This window comes from Astyanax mexicanus, chromosome 20 (genome assembly GCF_023375975.1).
Source record: "Astyanax mexicanus isolate ESR-SI-001 chromosome 20, AstMex3_surface, whole genome shotgun sequence".
NCBI lineage: Eukaryota > Metazoa > Chordata > Actinopteri > Characiformes > Acestrorhamphidae > Astyanax > Astyanax mexicanus.
In genome coordinates, this window is record NC_064427.1 from 29,362,699 (window position 1) to 29,382,089 (window position 19,391).

The 19,391-nt window shown below is 35.7% G+C and overlaps 1 protein-coding gene and 1 long non-coding RNA gene across 4 annotated transcripts; both read left to right on the forward strand.

Annotated features, from left to right (window-relative positions):
* The first annotated feature begins 1,174 nt into the window (after positions 1-1,174).
* Positions 1,175-6,550, forward strand: LOC111195079 (uncharacterized). 3 transcript variants are annotated; one of them, XR_002651478.2, is made up of 4 exons: positions 1,175-2,067; positions 3,528-3,775; positions 5,939-6,092; positions 6,209-6,550. It is a non-coding gene; the product is annotated as an uncharacterized LOC111195079 (long non-coding RNA). The 3 variants fall into 3 exon arrangements; XR_002651477.2 differs by lacking the exon at positions 1,175-2,067 and having other exon boundaries at positions 3,082-3,648; positions 6,209-6,548; XR_002651476.2 differs by lacking the exon at positions 1,175-2,067 and having other exon boundaries at positions 3,083-3,775; positions 6,209-6,548.
* Positions 6,551-7,826: 1,276 nt separating this feature from the next.
* On the forward strand, positions 7,827-19,337 carry isoc1 (isochorismatase domain containing 1). The gene is made up of 5 exons (XM_007252445.4): positions 7,827-8,141; positions 9,856-9,975; positions 13,394-13,597; positions 13,848-13,964; positions 16,112-19,337. Exons 1-5 carry the CDS (start codon positions 7,872-7,874, stop codon positions 16,256-16,258), a joined length of 858 nt encoding a protein of 285 aa, XP_007252507.2. The 5' UTR covers positions 7,827-7,871; the 3' UTR covers positions 16,259-19,337.
* The last annotated feature ends 54 nt before the right edge of the window (positions 19,338-19,391 follow it).

Here is a 19,391-nt window from a genome sequence, read left to right on the forward strand (position 1 = left end):
TTGTCAACATTTTGGGTTTATTTTCGCTTGTTATTTTTCCAATAATAATAGTAATTACATAATTTATTTTCTTTTGTTCTTTTTTTTTACAGGACAAGTAACATAAAAGTAAGGCAATAGTTACTTTTACTGGTAACTAGTTACTTTTATAGTGGAGTAACTCTGTTAGTAACTCTTTTTGGAGAAGTAATTAGTAACTAGTTACTTTTTCAAAGTAACATGCCCAACACTGAATATAACATGTATAAAAAATGCAAATATTGTAATTATGAATCATAATTCTAATAAACAAGGCATATTTCACCCTAAATGTTTATTTTCTGAAAGGATATACAGCTAAATAACTGAAAAGCAGAGATTCTAAGCTTTAAAATTGCATATTGGGTGTCTATAATAATTCATAAACACAGCCAGATATTAATAATGACATATTTCTGGCCCACCGGCGGGCCAGGGCGTGTTAAGAGGTTAATGATGTGTATTGGGCTCTACAAAATAAACTATGCTAAATCGACATTGCAAACTATGCTCAATAGCTGACAATTCAAGATTATTTCCATATCTCTGTTTACCGGCTGCAGCTGGAGTCTGTCCTCTGGAAAACAAGCTTGTTAATTTTAAACATTTGGCAGCTTCTTACATCTTCAAACATTTATTAATGAGCCAATGACACTGGTAAAATGTTTAATATGTATATATATATATATATATATATATATATATATAACATTTTATGGTGTGTTATAATTTTATTAGAATTCTAGTGTAAATGATTTCTAAACAGTCAATGTGTTTTTTAAACTGTTACTACTGTTCAGACCAAGATATGTTAGAAACTGTTTTTTTATGGCCCAGTTTATCCACTCCAGCCCCGCCCCCGTCAACGTTTCTGTGACTATTGGAAGAAACCAAAGTCACTGGAAAAAAGGGTGAGATCTTAGATTTTGAGGCATGATATATAATATAATTAAAATAATATTTTTAATTGTTCATATTAAATTATGATTATTCTTCTACTTATAACTACTTATTATACTTATAACACATATGAGTGTTTAGAAAATAATTAAACACATTAAAACACAAATCAAAAACCTTTCGCTCAACAACATCCCAGTTTTGAATAGTCGTGGCTCCACTGATTCACTCAGTAGCAACAAAAAAGACGCCCTTTTCTTCGGGATCTTCAGGGAGTTTGTAGGAGCTAGAACCCCCGGTGTAATTTATTGGGAACAATCATTAATGTTTGGTTAAATAATCCAGTATTTCTTCACTCTGGTGCTGAAGGTCCGCTGCGCTGCTCTTTACTGTGTTTCCGCTTTACTCTGTTTTCATTAAAAGCCTCTCAGTCTTAAAACAGCGGCACTAAAACAGGCGGAGCGGTGGGCCTCCAGCACCAGTAGTGATTACCCTGCAGGATTAGAGGAGAGTAGCGCTGAGGAGCTCTTTCAGTCCCGGTGAGTAATTTAGCTAGTTGACCGTTTCAGCTCTCGGTGAAGCGCGGTCTTCTTATAATGCTAAGCTACAGCGTGGTAAGACTATTTAAAGCGTGTTAATGGCGAATAACGCTGTAAGATAGCTAATGCTAGCGAGCTAGCGAGTGGAGGATGGCTGGCTAAGCTAATTAGCTACAGTTAGCCCGATTACCTGCAGCAGCTGCTCGTTCAGAATCAAAACACCCAGCGCTGTTTAAGAGCTGTTTCACGAGCTCCTCTCCCAGCACAGGGTGTGTTTTTTTTTTCTCAATCAGCAGCTGCTTTTAAACCACGCTGTAGTTCAGTAATAAGATCGCGCTTCACCGAGAGCTGAAACAGCCAGTTAGCTAACGCTAGTTAAAATACCTAACAGGACTGAAAGAGCGCCTCTCGGTTCTCCAGTCTAATCCTGCGGGGATTTGGTAGATATTTAACTTCTGGGCTCATTATTAATACTGAACTAAAGTATGATAATCTGGTTAATGTTAAAAAGTGTGCGCATGCGCCAAATTTAGCGGCCGTCTGCGCATGCGCCAAATTTGGATTTTATATTTTAAAAAAAGGTTGTTGTGGATTTTACATGAAGAAAGAGGTAAGCCGATGTTACTTTCACATTTTTGGAAGCAGTTTATGTACAAAGTATGTTAACTTAGCTAACTAAGCTGTTTTGGTTATACTGTCCCCAAACGCCTCGTAAACTCGAGCCGCGAGACTCTTAGAGCCTCGATTTTACCTAACTTACTATCACTAACAGGTTAGCCCTGTAAATCAACTTAATGTGCAAGTTAGTTTAATGGATAGTAACGGATTAGTAAACACGCAGGGGGAAACACTCCGTTCTTTTTGTAACCCTCGCTGTTTCTGTAAGAAAACCCTGAAAGAAAACTTCTCCTCTGTCTCTGTTTAAACAGCGATGGTTTGGGTTTAAAGCTGGGTTTGTTGTGCTGGATATTTGGTTAAGAGCAGGAGATTTTATTAAAGCTGTGTAGCTGCATAATTATGAGCTGAGATTGCTGTCTGTAAAGTTACACCCGCAGCTAACCAGTGATTTTAGAAACCAAATAAACACAGCTGTTACTGGACTGGAGGGGTTTTAAATATATAGCTAATTAAGTATTTAAAGATTAGGCTGCTGAAAGCCAGTAAAAAACATTCCCTATACTCGTTAAGAGCTTTTTAGAGATGAATTATTATTATTGAGATGAATTATTTAGCAGTGAATACATCTGTACTGCAGTAGTGTGGTATTTCATAAACTTGGTTCACTATCTTTATAGGTCAATTGCTTTAAAACATGTTAGTAATGTTAGCATAATTTAATGGAAGTGTGACTATGTTCACCGTGTACAAATAGTATTTGCAACACAAAAATACTACTTTCATCCTTTAATCTAACTTTAAAACTCTGCAGTGCAGTTTACCCTATTGGCTTTGAACAGCTTGTTTGCTGGTAAAATATAACTATCTATATAAGGTATCTATACGTTAGTATGGTAGCTAAGCTATGTCAGACCTCTTTTATTCTGTGATTTTTAGAGTAAAGATCAACCGGTTATTTGATTTTAAAAAAGCCATATATATATATATATATATATATATATATATATATATATATATGTTTGTGTGTGTGTTTGTGTGTGTGTGTGTGTGTTTGTGTGTGTGTGTGTGTGTGTGTGTGTAAGCGAGCAAAAAACAGATTATAGTTGATAAATTGTGAAAATTACATGTTTTTAGAATGTCAACTGGCAGTATTGTCAAGCAAAATCTTTTATCTCAATTTTGGTTGTCTTTCATTTTTGCTTAATCTAAATCTGGTAGTTATTAGCAATAAATATTATACTAGTTATTTACTTTACTTACTAGTTAGTTACTTTTTTATTTTCTAGCTAATACCTTCATTACAAATACAGGTAGTGTTTAAAATGGTATGGGAGGTGATGAATCAGGCATTTGCCCAGGATCCCATAAAAGCTAAAACCAGTATAAACTATTACAGGACTACAGTAACTATGTGAAAGTAAATCTACATATCTCTCTGTTCTGTAAATTCAGGCCCAGTCCTAGAAGACCCAGCATCACTCCACCTTCTCCACCCCTACCCGAAAGAGGAAGATCAGCAGCAGTGGAGGTTTCCAGGATGTTAAGAGGAGGGCAGATATGGGAGAGCAGAGCGGTGAGTCCACAATGAATGTGTTTAAGGACAGAGACCCTGTGTGCCCGCTCTCTCTAGGGAAGCTGGAGCAGAAGACGAGGAGGGGTGTTCAGTGTTTGCAGATTACCGAAATGATGAAATGCTGCCTGTAAGTCTCTCTCTCTCTCTCTCTCTCTCTCTCTCTCTCTCTCTCTCTCACACACTCACTCACACACACAGATCTTCTGGACTTTGGCTGTGCTTGCGTGTTGAAAAAAGGCTCCTAGACAGAGTTCTCTGGTATGGAATTTTAGCAAATACTACAGGCAGAACACAGTTTTTAAGTTTCAAAGTTTTGGCCTAAATTTTGTGTAGGGCCGTGGTATCAAAAGAAAGGGGCATGGTACAATGAGTCACAGCATAGGGTCTGCAATTTTTTTACGTTGGTTGTAAAATAGTGTCCACATAATCACTTAAAGCATAAAAAGTGGTCAGAATGGGTTTTAAATGCTCATTAAAAACATACAATTACTAGATTTGGTTCTGTGTAACAGACTGCGTTTAACTGTTCTAGTGGATTTAACCATACTGTTTTATATAAAGCTAAGCTACATTATTCTGTTTAGACTCCAGAGAGTAGGTGTATTGCGACTGTCTCCTCACACTCGCTAAATAGGTTAAATGCATGTGTAATGTTTAATTTATTGCTGATATAAATATACTACCGTACATTGCACCGCTAGTCTGTGGTATTATTTTATATCAGCTTTGATACTATAATTGCACCATGAAAAATGTTTCCCTCTATATTGAGGTTGGATTGCATTTACTTCTTACTTTTACAGAACTAATGAGTCTTATTTTATAGTTTTCTGAACACAGGGAAAACATATTTAACCAGAGTCTGAGAAGAGTACTTCCGCTATAGTTTAATAAAGCTGGAGTGGGTTTAAGGTACAGTAATAATGCTGATAATCTATATCTAGATTACCATATACAAAAACAAATATACCACTAAAATATGTGATCCTTATGTATATTTAATTTAAGTATTATATCATTTACTTCATATAAAACTTTTTATACAGGACTCCCACAAATCAGCTGTTATTTGTTTATTTTAATTTGTTGTGCTGGTATGCACAGTTCAGACACAGCAGTCTTTAGTCCCCAGTGTCACTGCTGGACTAAGAAAAGATCATCCAGAAAAATCCCAAAACAACACAAACGCATGTATGAAGATTTATTGAAAACTGAAGCAGGAACTTCCATTACCAGAAAACTGCTAAATATACAGACACAATTTGGCAACACTTGGCCCACGTTAAATGGAAAACTTGTCAAACACCTGCAATCATTAAATAAATTGCTGGTACAAGGGAGTAGACATTAACCCAAACAAAACATTGATATGCATTAAAGCACATGGCAGATTAGTACAAAACTAGTAAGAGGCAAAGAAAGACAAACAGGGAGGGAAGAAATGTTCCTTTTCTGCTGTAAACAACTGTATGTATAAAAAAAACTATAGAATAAGACTAATTACTTCTGTAAAAGTAAGAAGTAAATGCACTCTAACCTCAATATAGGGGGAAACATTTTCCATGGTGCAACTATAGCTGATATAAAATACCACAGACTGGCTGTGAAATGTAGCGTAGTATATTTATATCAGCAATAAATTAAACATTATTCATGCATTTACCCAATTTAGCGAAAGTGGGGAGACTATACAGTCCCAAAGTTTTAATGAGCATTTAAACACATTCTTACCACTTTTATGCTTTATTCAGATGATTACGTGGACACTATTTTACTATGGAAGTGAAAATTCGCAGACCCGAACAAGAGCACAAACGCGAACAAATGGAGCATATCTGAGCTGCGCGGCTCAACATGTACTTAATGCAGATACATTGAGGTCCTCCGGCATAGGTCCTCAACCATATTTGCTATGCTGTGACTCATTGTACCACGTCACTTTCCTTTGATGCCACTTGAAACTTGAAAACTGTGATCTGAAAGTGAAAAGAAAAAAAAAATTTAACCCTGAAAAAAAACCTGATTTCAAAAACATACAATCAGACCCTAAAAAATATAAGATATCAAATATTAAAATACACAAAGTGAAAATTGTTTAAAACAATTTCTGAATTTAATCAAAATTATATATAGGCTGAAAAAACATTTGATAGACTTTTATTTTTATTTTGAATATATTTTTGTATTTTTGAAAGTTCAAGCTTACTACTAAAACTATCAGTTTCCATACTTTTTTTTCAATATCCCAATATCCTCCATATCCTTATTTACTGTCTGTTTTGTTTTAAAGGAACACTTCTGGACCTTTCTCGTGAGTGGTTTACCCATGGGACCGATAAGGTCTGGTCCTTTACAGTGTGGCAGATTGGAATCATCCAATCCCTTCAACACCAGCTTGGAGATCACCTCAAAGAAGCTCCATATCCCTGTTCACCTGTCTTCTGGTGAGTGCACCCACACACACAGCTCTAACTGAGGGCTTTTTACTGAGCTTTCAAATGATTGATTCATTTTACTCTTTACTCTTTCTCGCACGACTGTCTGGGCACCTCAACTACAGACCATCTCTCTGCCATCTTCTCTGCGACCCCTGGCTAAGTATACAGTATGAAACAAACACACACACACCAGTTTGGGTGCACGTAGAAGCAATTTAACTTTTATATTTTCTAATTGTATCTCAGAATTACGTATTTCCATTTTGTCTTTATTTACATTGTTTATTAATTATAAATAATTATATAGTATGTAGTGTTTTGATGTCTTTGTGCTTTTATCTGTTTTATGCTTCTTTTTTTCTTTTAGATATAAGCTACATTTTTGATGCTTTGTCTTCTTTTCGTTTTTTGGCTTTTTAAATTGTTCTCTAAATAAATGTTTTTCATTATTATTGCTTGTCAGTGTTCATTTGTCACATCATCCCTGAGTTTCTTTAAAATGTTCTGTATTAGAATAAAACATTTATTTACATTTTCACTCCCTTTCCCTCCAACCTCTCTTCCCATTAGTTTCCCATTATCTCAGGACCTGCAGAAATAACAACTTTAATTAATCAAGAAGTCATTTAAACTAGGGCTGCATGATATTGGAGAAAAATTATATTTTGCATTGTGTAGGGCTGGGCTTTTACAAACTTTACAATATAACTTTAAAGTATTAGTATTTATTTGTTAAATGCAGCATGTATGATATTTACTAAATATCTCTATAATAATTTGCTGTATTCTGTACTTTTAAGTGTCCTTTTCCCAAATTACTAAGCCCCACACATTTTTTTCCTAGTTTATTTAGGTAGATCTTCCTTCTGTATCAAGCATGTAGTACTGGATTTATACTGACAGTTCTTATTGTCCTGTTGTAAAATTATTTCCCCCTGTTCCCCCATGCAAATCTAGTCCTGTTTGAAAAGGGATTTACACTTATTACCAGGGTTCAGGTTAATGTAGTTGGTAACACTTGGGGCAATGTGAGCCACACCCACAGGATGAGTCATTGTCTACTCATAATAAAATATCTGAAATTGATCAACATGCGTGTGTCCAAAAAAACTAACCAGTTACAGTGCTTTCATACCTAGAGAAATGGAAAAAACGGACAACAGTTAAACCTCATGAAATCCTGAAATTTTAGCTGAAGAGTACAACAAATTCAAGATAGTGCACAGGTGAGTCTGTTATTCATTCACTGTTGGGGTATTTTGTATGATTCATAAGAAGAAGACCTAAAACACAAGAATAATACAGGTCATTAAGAACTTCTAATGTGGTATTTTTTTGTTGCATTTAAACTGTAACATGAGAACAAGTGAATTAAAACAATGCTTATTCATATTTCATCTAAAATATTAATATTAAAATATTTAAAAATATATATGTTTGTATGTATTTGTGTGTGTTTGTCCTGCCTTTAGTCCAGGGAAGGCTTTCTACTACGATTTTGGATTATTGTGAGGATCTGACTGCATTAAGTGATGAGACACCATATGAGGAAAAAAAAATAAATACATATATATATATATACATACATACATAGTAAGAGAATGTGAAAAAAAATGTGACAGATAGATAGTATAACAGTGAGAAAGAGAATCAGACAGTACAATAGCGATTGGATACCGGGTGACCCACGTGGCTCGGTGGGCGTGGCCTGACTGGGACCCGCGTGCCTCGCAGCTCTGGGCTGGAGGAGCGCGAGCTCCCCCACTGGCGCGCTCTCACAGCATCATGGCGGACGGTCACTCGCACGGCGGCGGAAGCTCGGTCCCGGTGCTGCTGTCTCTCTCGGTGTTCTCGCGGCCCACCACAGTGCCCGCCGGCTCGGGCTATGAGGTTCTTATCCAGAAGTTTCTGTCGATATACGGGCCGCAGGTGGACGTGCACCGCAAGTTCCTGATGCAGGTGTTCTCTGAGGAGTGGGGGCAGTACATCGACCTGCCCAAGAGCTTCACCATCTCCGAGAAGTGCAGGCTGAGGCTGGTGCCGCTGCAGACGGACGTAAGGCTGCTTTATGTGGATGGTTACAGGTTTATATGGGTCTGAGACTGAGAGCAAGTGAGCAGAGCATTGCAGACAGACAGGCGCAAGCGGCGTATATCTGCTCTGCTCTGCTGTCTAGCCTCCAGTCTCATTCTCTCACTGTCTCTCACTTTCACTGTAGTGTCTGAAATACAGGTCACACACACTGTAGCCCCACTCCGCCACCTTTACCCCCTTCTGTACCCTCACCGCCTTTCTGTGACCTACATGTGTTCCCTTATTTGTTCCCTACATGTCGTAGCGTAAAACTGTGTAGTGGCAGTGAAAACGAAAGTGCAGAAAAACGGCAAGCAGAGTTTTACTGTCATAGTTAAGCTCAACTAGCTTAACCAGTCGTGCTGTTGTTTTAGAGTTAGCTTAGCTAACCTAGCTAGTTACTACTTAAGTCGTTCAGTTGATAAGACCTCTCTGCCCTTGTCATGTTGTAGCCAGTGGTCTACATACTGCTCTACACTGTATCCAGCGCGCCGACAGGAACAGCGTTGTTTCTATTAGTCTAGACTTGGTCCTGTCTCAGTCTCGACCTCGTTTGAACTTGAGTGTGTCTGAGTTTTGGGGTGTGGTGGACTCGAACATTTCCCGAGACCATCCGACTCCACTGCTGGTCTGTCTGAGGTAAAGTTTATTAATCAAAACACAAGTTTAATTAATTCAAACAGAAGAAAACATCAAACACATTTTTGCATATTTGGTTTATATGATGATAATTTAGCCTAGATATTATTAAATGTTGTACTTGAACAGAATATAATTTGGTCTTGGTCTTGAATCAGACTTCACAATTAAATCTATTGCTCTTGATTCAGACTTGACTACTAAATCCTTTAAATTCCTCAGTCTGAACTCTGAACCTGATGTGTTCCAGTCTTGGTCTTGACTTGGATTTGGCTCTTAGTCTTAGTCTTGTCTACAACACTAGTCGTGTAGTGTAGTGTATAGCTGCTGTTAAGTTATAGTGCATGTTCCCTTATTATTATGAGTCCCCTAGGGCCCATATAAACACAACCACAGGCTATAGCATGACTTGTTTACACCCTGCAAGTGCATTAAAGCCGAAGTTGTAGTGTGTCTGATTTTACAAAATAGGCCACATAATCCTCAGAGGCTTACAGCTTTGGTGTGACATCTGTTTCTGTGTGAAAGTGGGCAGAAATAAAGGCAAAACAGTGAATTTGTGTGTGAGGAAAACAGCAATATATCGACTGTAGATTGACCTTCAGTGCTTGCTTAAATCCTAGATGTCCTGGTTGTTTTTCCCCCTAGATTGCAATGTGTGGTATAATGTACCATTATATGTATAGTGGATTTAGAGGCAGCATATGGGTTAATACCGAATGTTCTCTAGCTATGGTGCTTTGGTACAGTGCTCTAGATATGTGACCTTTTGATTGGGCCTGCCTGATGACGACCCTCCTCTATTATAGCATATTATATTGTATTATATTCTATTATCCTCTTCTTAAATAAAGCCCATCCCAATAGAGGTAGAAAATCAGGTGTAGGCAGCGTATCTCTGAATGCATGAGCTGAACCCAGAGTAGATTACGCATTACTCCCATAATCAGTTGACGGGAAACAATACAGTCCCGAGAGCTTACTGTGATATTAATAGCACAAAAGGTGAACTGCTGTGTGCTCCAGGTTGTAATTACTCTTTTCTCCCCTCCTGTAGATCACAACGCTGGGCAACATCTCCCCGGCCACCACCGCCTTCTTCTGCTGCGACATGCAGGAACGGTTCAGGCCCGCCATCAAGTACTTTGGTGACATCATCAGCGTGGGCCAGAGGCTGGTAAGACTCTTGTCTTCCTCTGTCTGACCTCATTCATCTTTCTCTCTCTCTTTCTGTCTGTCTCTTTCTCCCGCTCTCTCACTCTTTCCATCACAATCCATTCTTCATGGTCACTAGACCTTTGCTGTCTGGTGTGCTTATAAACATTTCAGTGACAGTGCCCAGACTCAGCCCTACTCTATGTGATGACCCCTATTTTCTAAGGCAGGAAAGATCTGACATGACATGACAGTTTATAGTCTTCAGGCCTTTTTTTATTATTTATTGCTTCCATGAGCTCCCTTCAACACACAGTTCATCATTCGGTTTGACTGGGTCGTGTCTGACGTCAGGACACTTTGTTTGTGCTCCTTTTCCTCCCTGTGTTTCTAGGACCTGGATTTTATCTTGCATAATCCATTTCAGTCATAGATTGAGGTCAACCCAGCCGTTAAAGGCGGGATGCTCAATAGCACTAGTTTTAATGAAAAAAGAACAGTGCTCTTGAATTTCCAACAGGATAGTGCACATAATGTCATATTCTTTCTTGTTTGTTGTTCACCTGAGTATTGATTGCACTGATGTGTAGTCTTTGAGACATCATTGGCTGGCATGTACTGTGCGAGCTGACCGCTATTGAATACAGAAACCAACCACAGTGCCCTGTTCTCTAAGGCAAAGCCAGCCCCCTTTTTAAATTATTGTTATTAACACTCGTTTACGAAAAAAATTATGCCTACTCTTGTGTACCTCCCGGTGAGAGATTGTTGACTCCTAGACAATTTAAAAGAAGGCTGGTCCTTTTAATGAATTAGTCATCATCTAAGTAGTCCGTCAGCCAGCTGCCATCATCCTAGTTTGCAAAAAGCTGATGTCATAATAATTTCATAAAATAATAATATAATAAAAGATGTCTTAGTATTATTTTCAGTGATGCATTCAATGCATTGCCCTACTCATACTCTAGTTACATTTACTTGCCTGTGTGGTTTGGCAAATGAGTAAATGACTACTTAACAGTAAATATTCCTAGTGAGTGGATGGCTTAATTGACTTAAAAGACTGGTGGAGGATAACATGCCAAGATGCATGAAAACTTTGCTTAAAAAACAATGTTATTCCACCAAATATTGATTTCGGAACTCTTAAACATTATGAATATGAACTGTTTTTTTTTTGTTGTTTGTTTTTTTGCATTATTTAAGATCTGAAAGCACTGCAGCCATTTCTCTTAATGACACTAATTTTATTTGGAATTTGGGAGAAATGTTGTATGTAGTTTATAGAATAAAACAACCATATTCATTTTACACAAACATATACCTATGAATAGCAAAATCGGAGAAACTGATTCAGAAACTGAAGTGGTCTATTCATTTTTTTCCCAGAGCTGTATATGATCACTTTTTCTTCATTCTTTTAACTTCATTCTTAGTTATACTGTCATTTTACAGCAATTTGCCCAAATTATATAGTTTAATCCTTTATTTGTTAATAAATAAATCATCCAAATAGTGTTCTTAATTGGGGAATTGTACCCAAAGTTCTGTAAAAATAAATAAATGGTATGTACACACAGTCATTAAAATCCTATTTACCACTTGATTATGCAGTTTTGGAAATCATAAAAAGAACATATCCTCATGCTCAATTACTTGCTCAATTATTCATGTAATTAAGCTACTCTCGTCACAGATTTTGATTAAAATATGGATGATACAGAGTCTTAGAGCAAATCTTAGTGGCTGGGGCTAGCTCTACAGTAGGGGTGAGCAAAATCACATTAAAAAAAATATATATATATAAAATAAATGCACAGAGTGAAACTATGAATAATTTATTCCCAGACAAAATTGCAACATGATGCAATATAAGGACAATCTGGGCAATTTTGTCTATATTGTGGAGCATTAAGAGCAGACAGACACTGTATACTTTATTGTTTTACTTTATGTGTGCATATTCTAAAAATGACCTTCCTGCACATCTTACAATTGTTTAGTCTGTTGGTTGTGCATGTCCTCACTAATTAAAAAGAACTATAAAAACTATAAAACAGTTTTCATAATTTCTGCATAATTTTTGTAAAGATTTATACTGGTTTGTTGTAAAATGGTGCATCATAGAGAAACTAACACCCTCTGTTTTCATCTTATCAGCCTTATTTGCATAAAACAGCCATTTGCAATATCAATATTGCAGGGGTCATTACCGCTAAAATAATGAACTGATGACATATTGTACAGCCCTGCGCTTAAGTAGAACAAATTGACTTTTCATTATGTTTCGTATTATAGCAGACTTGGAGCTAATAACCTGGTTCATCTGCAGCACACAAGACATGTTACACCTGTTAATGTTACTATTTAAACTGTGTTTTTATTATTTTATTTAAAAATATATATAAATATATATAAATATATATATTTTTTTTAATCTAACAAGATAAGAAAATCTGTTTATTAATAATAGTGAATAGTGACCTGGCAAGAACCAAAAGGAAACACAGAAAATGACAATATATTGTCTCAGAAGTAATTGTAACATTGTCATTCAAGGCAGTTTTATGCCACTTATATATTGATTTATAATTACATACAATTGTATTTACACTGTTTTACAGAGCAATTAATATTATTTCAAATGAGTTTTTAGTGTTTTGCTTAGTTTAGTTTTTTGCAATTCTATGTCTAATACTGTCATTTTTAAAATTATTTTTGTTGATTTCTAACACATCAGAAAATGAATAGCAAGAATGCTGTTAAAACATTGGTGACAAAATATAAGCATAAGGGGCAATAGTTAAGTCAGAAACATTGATTTAAGGTCACATTCATAATTATCGCATGTTAAATCGATAATGTTATTGTCCTACCAGGTGTACACACAATTATTGAATTACAAACATGTACAAGTATCACTTAATATACAGGTGCATAAAATAAAATAGAATATCATTGAAAAGTAGATGACATGACTCTCCAAACCATCACTGACCCTCAGTAAATTTTACATTTCATTTGGAAATCAAGGGAGCAGAGTCTGGAGGAAGAGTGGAGACACACAGTCCAAGCTGCTTGAGGTCTAGTGTGAAGTTTGGAGAGACATGTCAGTGCAATTTTCTGCCTCTGCTGACAATTTGGAGATGCAGATTTCATTTTCCAGCAGGACTTAGCACACTGCCGACTCTGCCAAAAGTATCAATTGGTCTTATATAATATTCACATTTTCTGAAACACTGATTTTTGAGTTTTCACTGGCTGTACGCCATAATCAACAATAAAAAAAATACATGCTTAAAATAGATCACTCTTTGTGTAATACATCTATAGAATTTTTTAGATGCTCCTGTGGTCATTTAATGTGGTCATTGAAGCTCCTGAATCAGTATTGTTAAATGCTGTGTTTTATTGTAAGTAGTTTTTCTTGTGGAATTTAGCTGCAGGGAGCTCGTATTCTGGGAATACCTGTGATCGTGTCTGAGCAGTATCCTAAAGGCCTGGGCAGCACGGTGCAGGAGATGGACCTGACAGGAGCCAAGATGGTCTTTCCTAAAACCAAGTTCTCCATGGTGCTGCCGGAGGTGGAGGCCACCCTGGCTGAGATGCCTGGAGTCCGTAGCATCGTCCTGTTTGGAGTGGAGGTTAGAGACTGTCCTGCTTTGTCTGTGTTATTGCTGTTCATTTTCCAGAGGAGTGGAACTGAAGCAGTACTGTTAGTGATGCTGATAGTTACTGCCACCTAGTGAAATAAAGTTCTTATTTCTTATAGTCTTATAACTGTTTCCTCTGTTGTTAGATTGTAATCCTAAAATAGTATATAATAATACATATATGATGACACATGATAAACAAATAACTAACTCTAATGTAACTCTGATCTTGTGTATGCAGACTCACGTGTGTATACAGCAGACGGCTCTGGACCTGATAGGAAGAGGTTATGAAGTCCACATTGTAGCTGACGCAACTTCCTCCAGGAGCATGATGGACAGAATGTTTGCACTAGAGGTAACAAACACCTAGATGTGGATACCTACCTGGATATTTAAACAGATTTAACAAAAAACATACATCAACCATTTCTGCTTTTATATATTTTAGGCATTATATATTGGACAACAATTTTACACTAAAAAAGTAAAATGTGTTTTATTTAGACTGCATGTCTTCATAAAGCCACTCAAAATAAAAAAAAAACTTATAAAAAATAGTATAGGCCAGGGGTCGGCAATAATTTTTAGCTGCGGGCCAGATATTTTCCAAGCCATTACGTGGCGGACCACAAAAAAGTTTTAAAATATTTTTTTTTTTACTGGAAGGGTGTGTTGATGGAAGAAAAATATGACGATTGATAAAATAATTGAGTGTCACAGGACCAAAATTAAACAAACTAACAAAACATAAAATGATTAAATAATGAAATAAATATGAAGCACAAAAATTCAATTTAAATAAATAATCACAGCAGGAGCTGGAGAAGTAGCACCACAGATGGGTTGCACTGTTTCTCTTTTTGAGTTTCAGGTGACTCAGAATTAAGGTAAAACCAAACATACTGCTTTCTCTACAGTTCAGCAGTAGTGTGTAAATTTTGTCCAATATATCATAGAATAATAATTCTGTAAATAAATAAATATAGAGAAGTGTGTGTGTCTGTGTGTGTAGTTTATTCTCTGATCTTTTCTTCAGTGAAGAAGTAGCAGATTGAGTTTGTCATCATTAGAGTAGAGTGTTTAGTTTCAGGCTAGAAAAGCATGTGGGTCGCAGCCTGAGCGATTTGTTGCTACATGAAAGGATGCTGAACCCACTTTGATAGCGTTTGATTGTTTCTGAGCAGATGTTTGTGTTTTAGATGTTTCTCAACTCATTCTGCTAGAATTAATCATGGCAAATGGTATGAGATTTTTCCATTTAATTCTGTTCATACCCTTCAGCACCTTTATGCTTCTCTAATGTTTCTAAAATGCTGTAATGCTTATATAAAGTCTAGTTAGCCTCAAAATAACTATGTCTAGGCAATTTTAGCTAATAGTTTGATTATTGTCTCTCATTTGGTCTCTGTTTGTTTAGTGAACTTTCCAGTAGGAACAGTTAGGGCAGAGAATTGTAATTTTTAGCCTGTTTCTCTGCACACAATCAATATGAGGATTACTGTCTAAAAATATGTATAACTGCATTTCACTCAGATATATTGTGTTATTGGAAATACATTCATTTCAAGCCTCATTGCTTGGGTCCCCATCTGACAAAGTGTTTATGCTTTGGATCGGGACATTTGCAAATACACAAGTATTGATTTTAATCTCTTGTTGAGTTTAATGAATTCTGCCTTGAAGAATGCCGGAAAGACTGACAAAAACACCCACATATAACATTGTCATAAAAGAAGCCATGCGCCAACTTTTACCCAAATGTTTTTAAGTCAGGTTTTCAAGTTTGGTTTCTTAGTGTTCTGAAACTTTGAGGATAATGTAGTTAACATATATATAAATGCAATTTACACATCATAAATCACCAAGATCTCCTCAAATAGATGGATATTAAGCCTCTCAGACCAATCTTTTGTCTTTTCCGGCTCATATGATATACAGTTGTATCTATAAAGGTAAAAACTGGCCTTAAAATGAGTTTATGATTATCATAAAGGACGCATTTTATACATGCATTTCTGGACAAGCTGAAAAATATGGAACCAGTATTTGAACTAAAACAAAAAAAAAATGATACAGACCGATGCTGTAGAACAATATTACGGGATTGGTTTTCAGAATAATTAGGAGCTGTGCAATTGTACTTAGCATAAGGCATATTAGCACACAAAATATTCTTTACTGGTCGAGAGAGGATCACTTTGAAAACACTGTTTTTTTTTTCCTTTCTACACTGAAAATGTCTTGTAGTGCAAGAGTAGACTTAATCCCTTTCAGAGAAACTACTGCTATATCTCTCTCTATCAGGTATGATGACCCATGAAGCAGATACTGTTTGGAAACTGGTCCAGATTAGTTGGAGAAGTGAAAACACTGGCATGTACTGGGCAGGGAATAGAACAGCACTCCATATCCTTAGTCCTTAGTGCTGATGAGAACTTATAAAAGCTAATAAATAATAAAAGCTAATAATAAAAGGCCTAATAAAAGCTCTTTGTCTTTCAGCGTCTAGCTCGAACAGGAATCTTAATCACCACCAGCGAGTCTGTCCTGCTCCAGCTTGTAGCCGACAAAGAACATCCCAAATTCAAAGAGATCCAGAACATCATTAAAGCCAGTGCTCCTGAGTCTGGCCTGCTGTCCAAGGTGTGAGAACATCTGGCCACTGAAATGTGAGGCAACCCAAAAAATGTTTGGATTTTGGCTGTTGTCTCTTACAGATTTTGCAAAATACACTTTAGATATTAATGGGGTTATATTCTGAACGTTTTTCAAACATAGAAGTAAATTTATGTGTTTCAAATCGTACCAAATTAAAATGAAAACAGGTTAAAAGTAGAGTTTTTAGGTGGTGGTGGGTTAGATGACATTTACTCTGTGGTGTTTGTTCTGTGCTTAGCAAGAAAACTGTGTGACTTGCCTATAGTCATACAAATGTACCATAATAATGGAGGGCTCATTGATTAAATTGGAACAGCTAAAGTTTAAGTTCTGCTGTGCACCAGACCAATATGAAACCATTTGGCCTTAACGATCTTAAAGAACACCACTGCAAATTCAAAATGCCCAAGAAATTGGATAAACCCTCTGTTATGTTTAACTAGAATCCATTAAAATGGTATTCTGATTTTACAATTCATTATAATGTTGCGGCCATAAACACTGTTAAATGTCCATTAACAGAAAATATGTAAAAAAAAATCTAATGTTAATTAATAATAAATTGAAGGTAAAGTTGTCAGATTAATGAACTGATAAAGTACACTATAAACTCATATAAACGCATGTTTGTATTGTGGGTGTTGGTGTATTCCGGGGGTGTTTGGCTTAGACAGGGTTACTCAACATAAAAATACAATTACAAAGTAATATCTTTGATTCTGTGTTTAAAAAAGAACAAGGTTTCCAATTTTCATTTAATCCTCCTAATCACTAGCTTTATTTATTGACAGCCTATTTTCCCAGCTGTATGTGAGCTGTTACAGAATTGGCAATGGTTAATGATTTGGAGAAATGCTACTGCAGGCAGACTACCTCTTTACTGAGTTTACTGATTTGGTCAAATTCTTGATTTAGTGAATGTGTGCATGTTTGTTAAGGCATGACCTTTTTTACACCCTAATTATTCATAAAGATCAAAGAACAAACTATGGAAATAGGAGTTATTGTTATGGAAGACATGAATTGAAAAATGAGCTAATGTAGCACACTTTAAAGTTACTGATCTCTGATTTCTTTTTTTGCTGTTTCTGTTGTATTTGTGTTAAAATATTTTGTAGGTTCTTTATGTGGTATTTTCCTGTTTTCGGTGTTTTCTGACTTTGTTTATGCACTCTAAAACATGGAATGTGCACTAAAGTTACATCATCCTTTAAATCTGGATGGAAAGATGGCTGTGTGTGCTTGTTGCCCAGTGTCCAGTCCAGCTTCTCACTCTGTTTATTGTCTGTTTTTTTAATTCTACTTTTTTATTATTTTGTTTGTTATCTTTTAAGCAAAGATATGCAAAGACATATATTCATGGTGCAGAATAAACAGCAGGGGGTTTTCCTGGAACTACAGGCACTTTTTGGCCTTGTGATTAAAAGACGAGGCCAGGTCTTTTTTTGGTGATTTTTGGTTAAATGTAATATAGAAAACAGCTAAGTAAACTTCTAAATAGATATATTTATAAGGATGTTTGACATTTTGTTGTTTTATGGTTATACTGTCACTGTTTAATTCATTTTTGGCCTTAATGACATATTGATTTAAATGATGTTTTATTGTCTATAAACATACAAGTAATTTGTGATAAATGGACCAGATAGAAGTGATCTAGAATCATGTGGAATTAATTGATGCTGCACAATATATCGTTTCAGCATTGTCATCGCAATGAGTGCAAATACAATAGCCATTTCAATATGTGCAATGTTACATAAGGCCAATTACATCATGCATTATGCTATAACTGGTTTGCAGCAAAAATGTTTTTAAACATCATCTGATCTCATTTTCTTTGATATATCTTTAAGAGTCAGATTATATCTGCTTAATATCATTTATTTTACAAATCTTTGGTACACAGATTTTATGATTAATATCAGGACAAGAAATCTTGTAAAAAATAATTTATATATTTTCTAATTGTAATACATATTGCAAAGCAGTGAAATATCCAAATGTCCGTTTTTTTGTTTGTTTTTTTTTAATAATGTGCATCAAATTGAAATTAGCTTAAATTACATTACCTTACATTCTGACAAATATTTTTTAATGTGTGATTGTGTTTTCTTTCATAAAATGCTACAATATCAAGGTCTCATACAATATAGTTATTGTCTCATATCAGTTTTATACTTATTAGAGAACCCGCTGATATAAAACATATGATGATACAGGAGATACAGCATTTACAGTATTTAACACACTGTGATATACAGTATTGAGATACTGTCAGAAAGGGCATTTTTTTGCCATTTTTAAATCACATTTAGGTCAACTTTGACAGTGTAAAAAAAAAAGACACCCACCAACAACAAATCCGAACAGTTGCCTGACACCAAATCAAAAAATCGTTATTATTGAGAAATCATAATACTTAATATTTCAGTACATTTGTATAATCATTTATGCCCATAATACATGTTGTTTATTTAATTTGTCTTGTTTAAAAAAAAAAACATCATCCAGCATATCACTGCTGTCACATACGAATAAATATAGTAAATTACACTCAGCAGAAATCTTGAAAATCAAATTTGCTGATTGAATTATTATAAGCTACCACATAACCTTGGAATCTGGAAGAGCAAATGTTTTTATTTTAGTTATTTTTATCATTGTTAAAGAATGTTTAGCTGTAGCAGACAGACTGTATAAAGTGCCTGTAGTTCCACAAGCAAACTTCTGCAATTTCCCTTCCCCTCCAGATTATCCACAGTATAATCATTCCTGTTTTTCTATCCCTGTAAAAATCAGCTGACACACAACCTGTCTGTGTCTCGCTTAAGTGTATCTAGACCTGAAGTGAGTGTGCAAATGTAAACCAGCCTGTGTGTGTAAGTGTGTGTAAACAGAAAGAATATATACAGTGCCTATTTATGAACTGTCCAAACTGATTGTACCTTTTGCGTTTAGCCGACTTTCTGATGTGATGAAATAGATTTAACGTTTCTGTAAACCGATAACATTTTTTGTAACAGCAAACATATACAGTAAGTAATAAATGTTTATATGCATTATGGAATATGGAATACATGTGCCTTGTTTATGTTTCATTCTTGTCATATAAATGTATTGT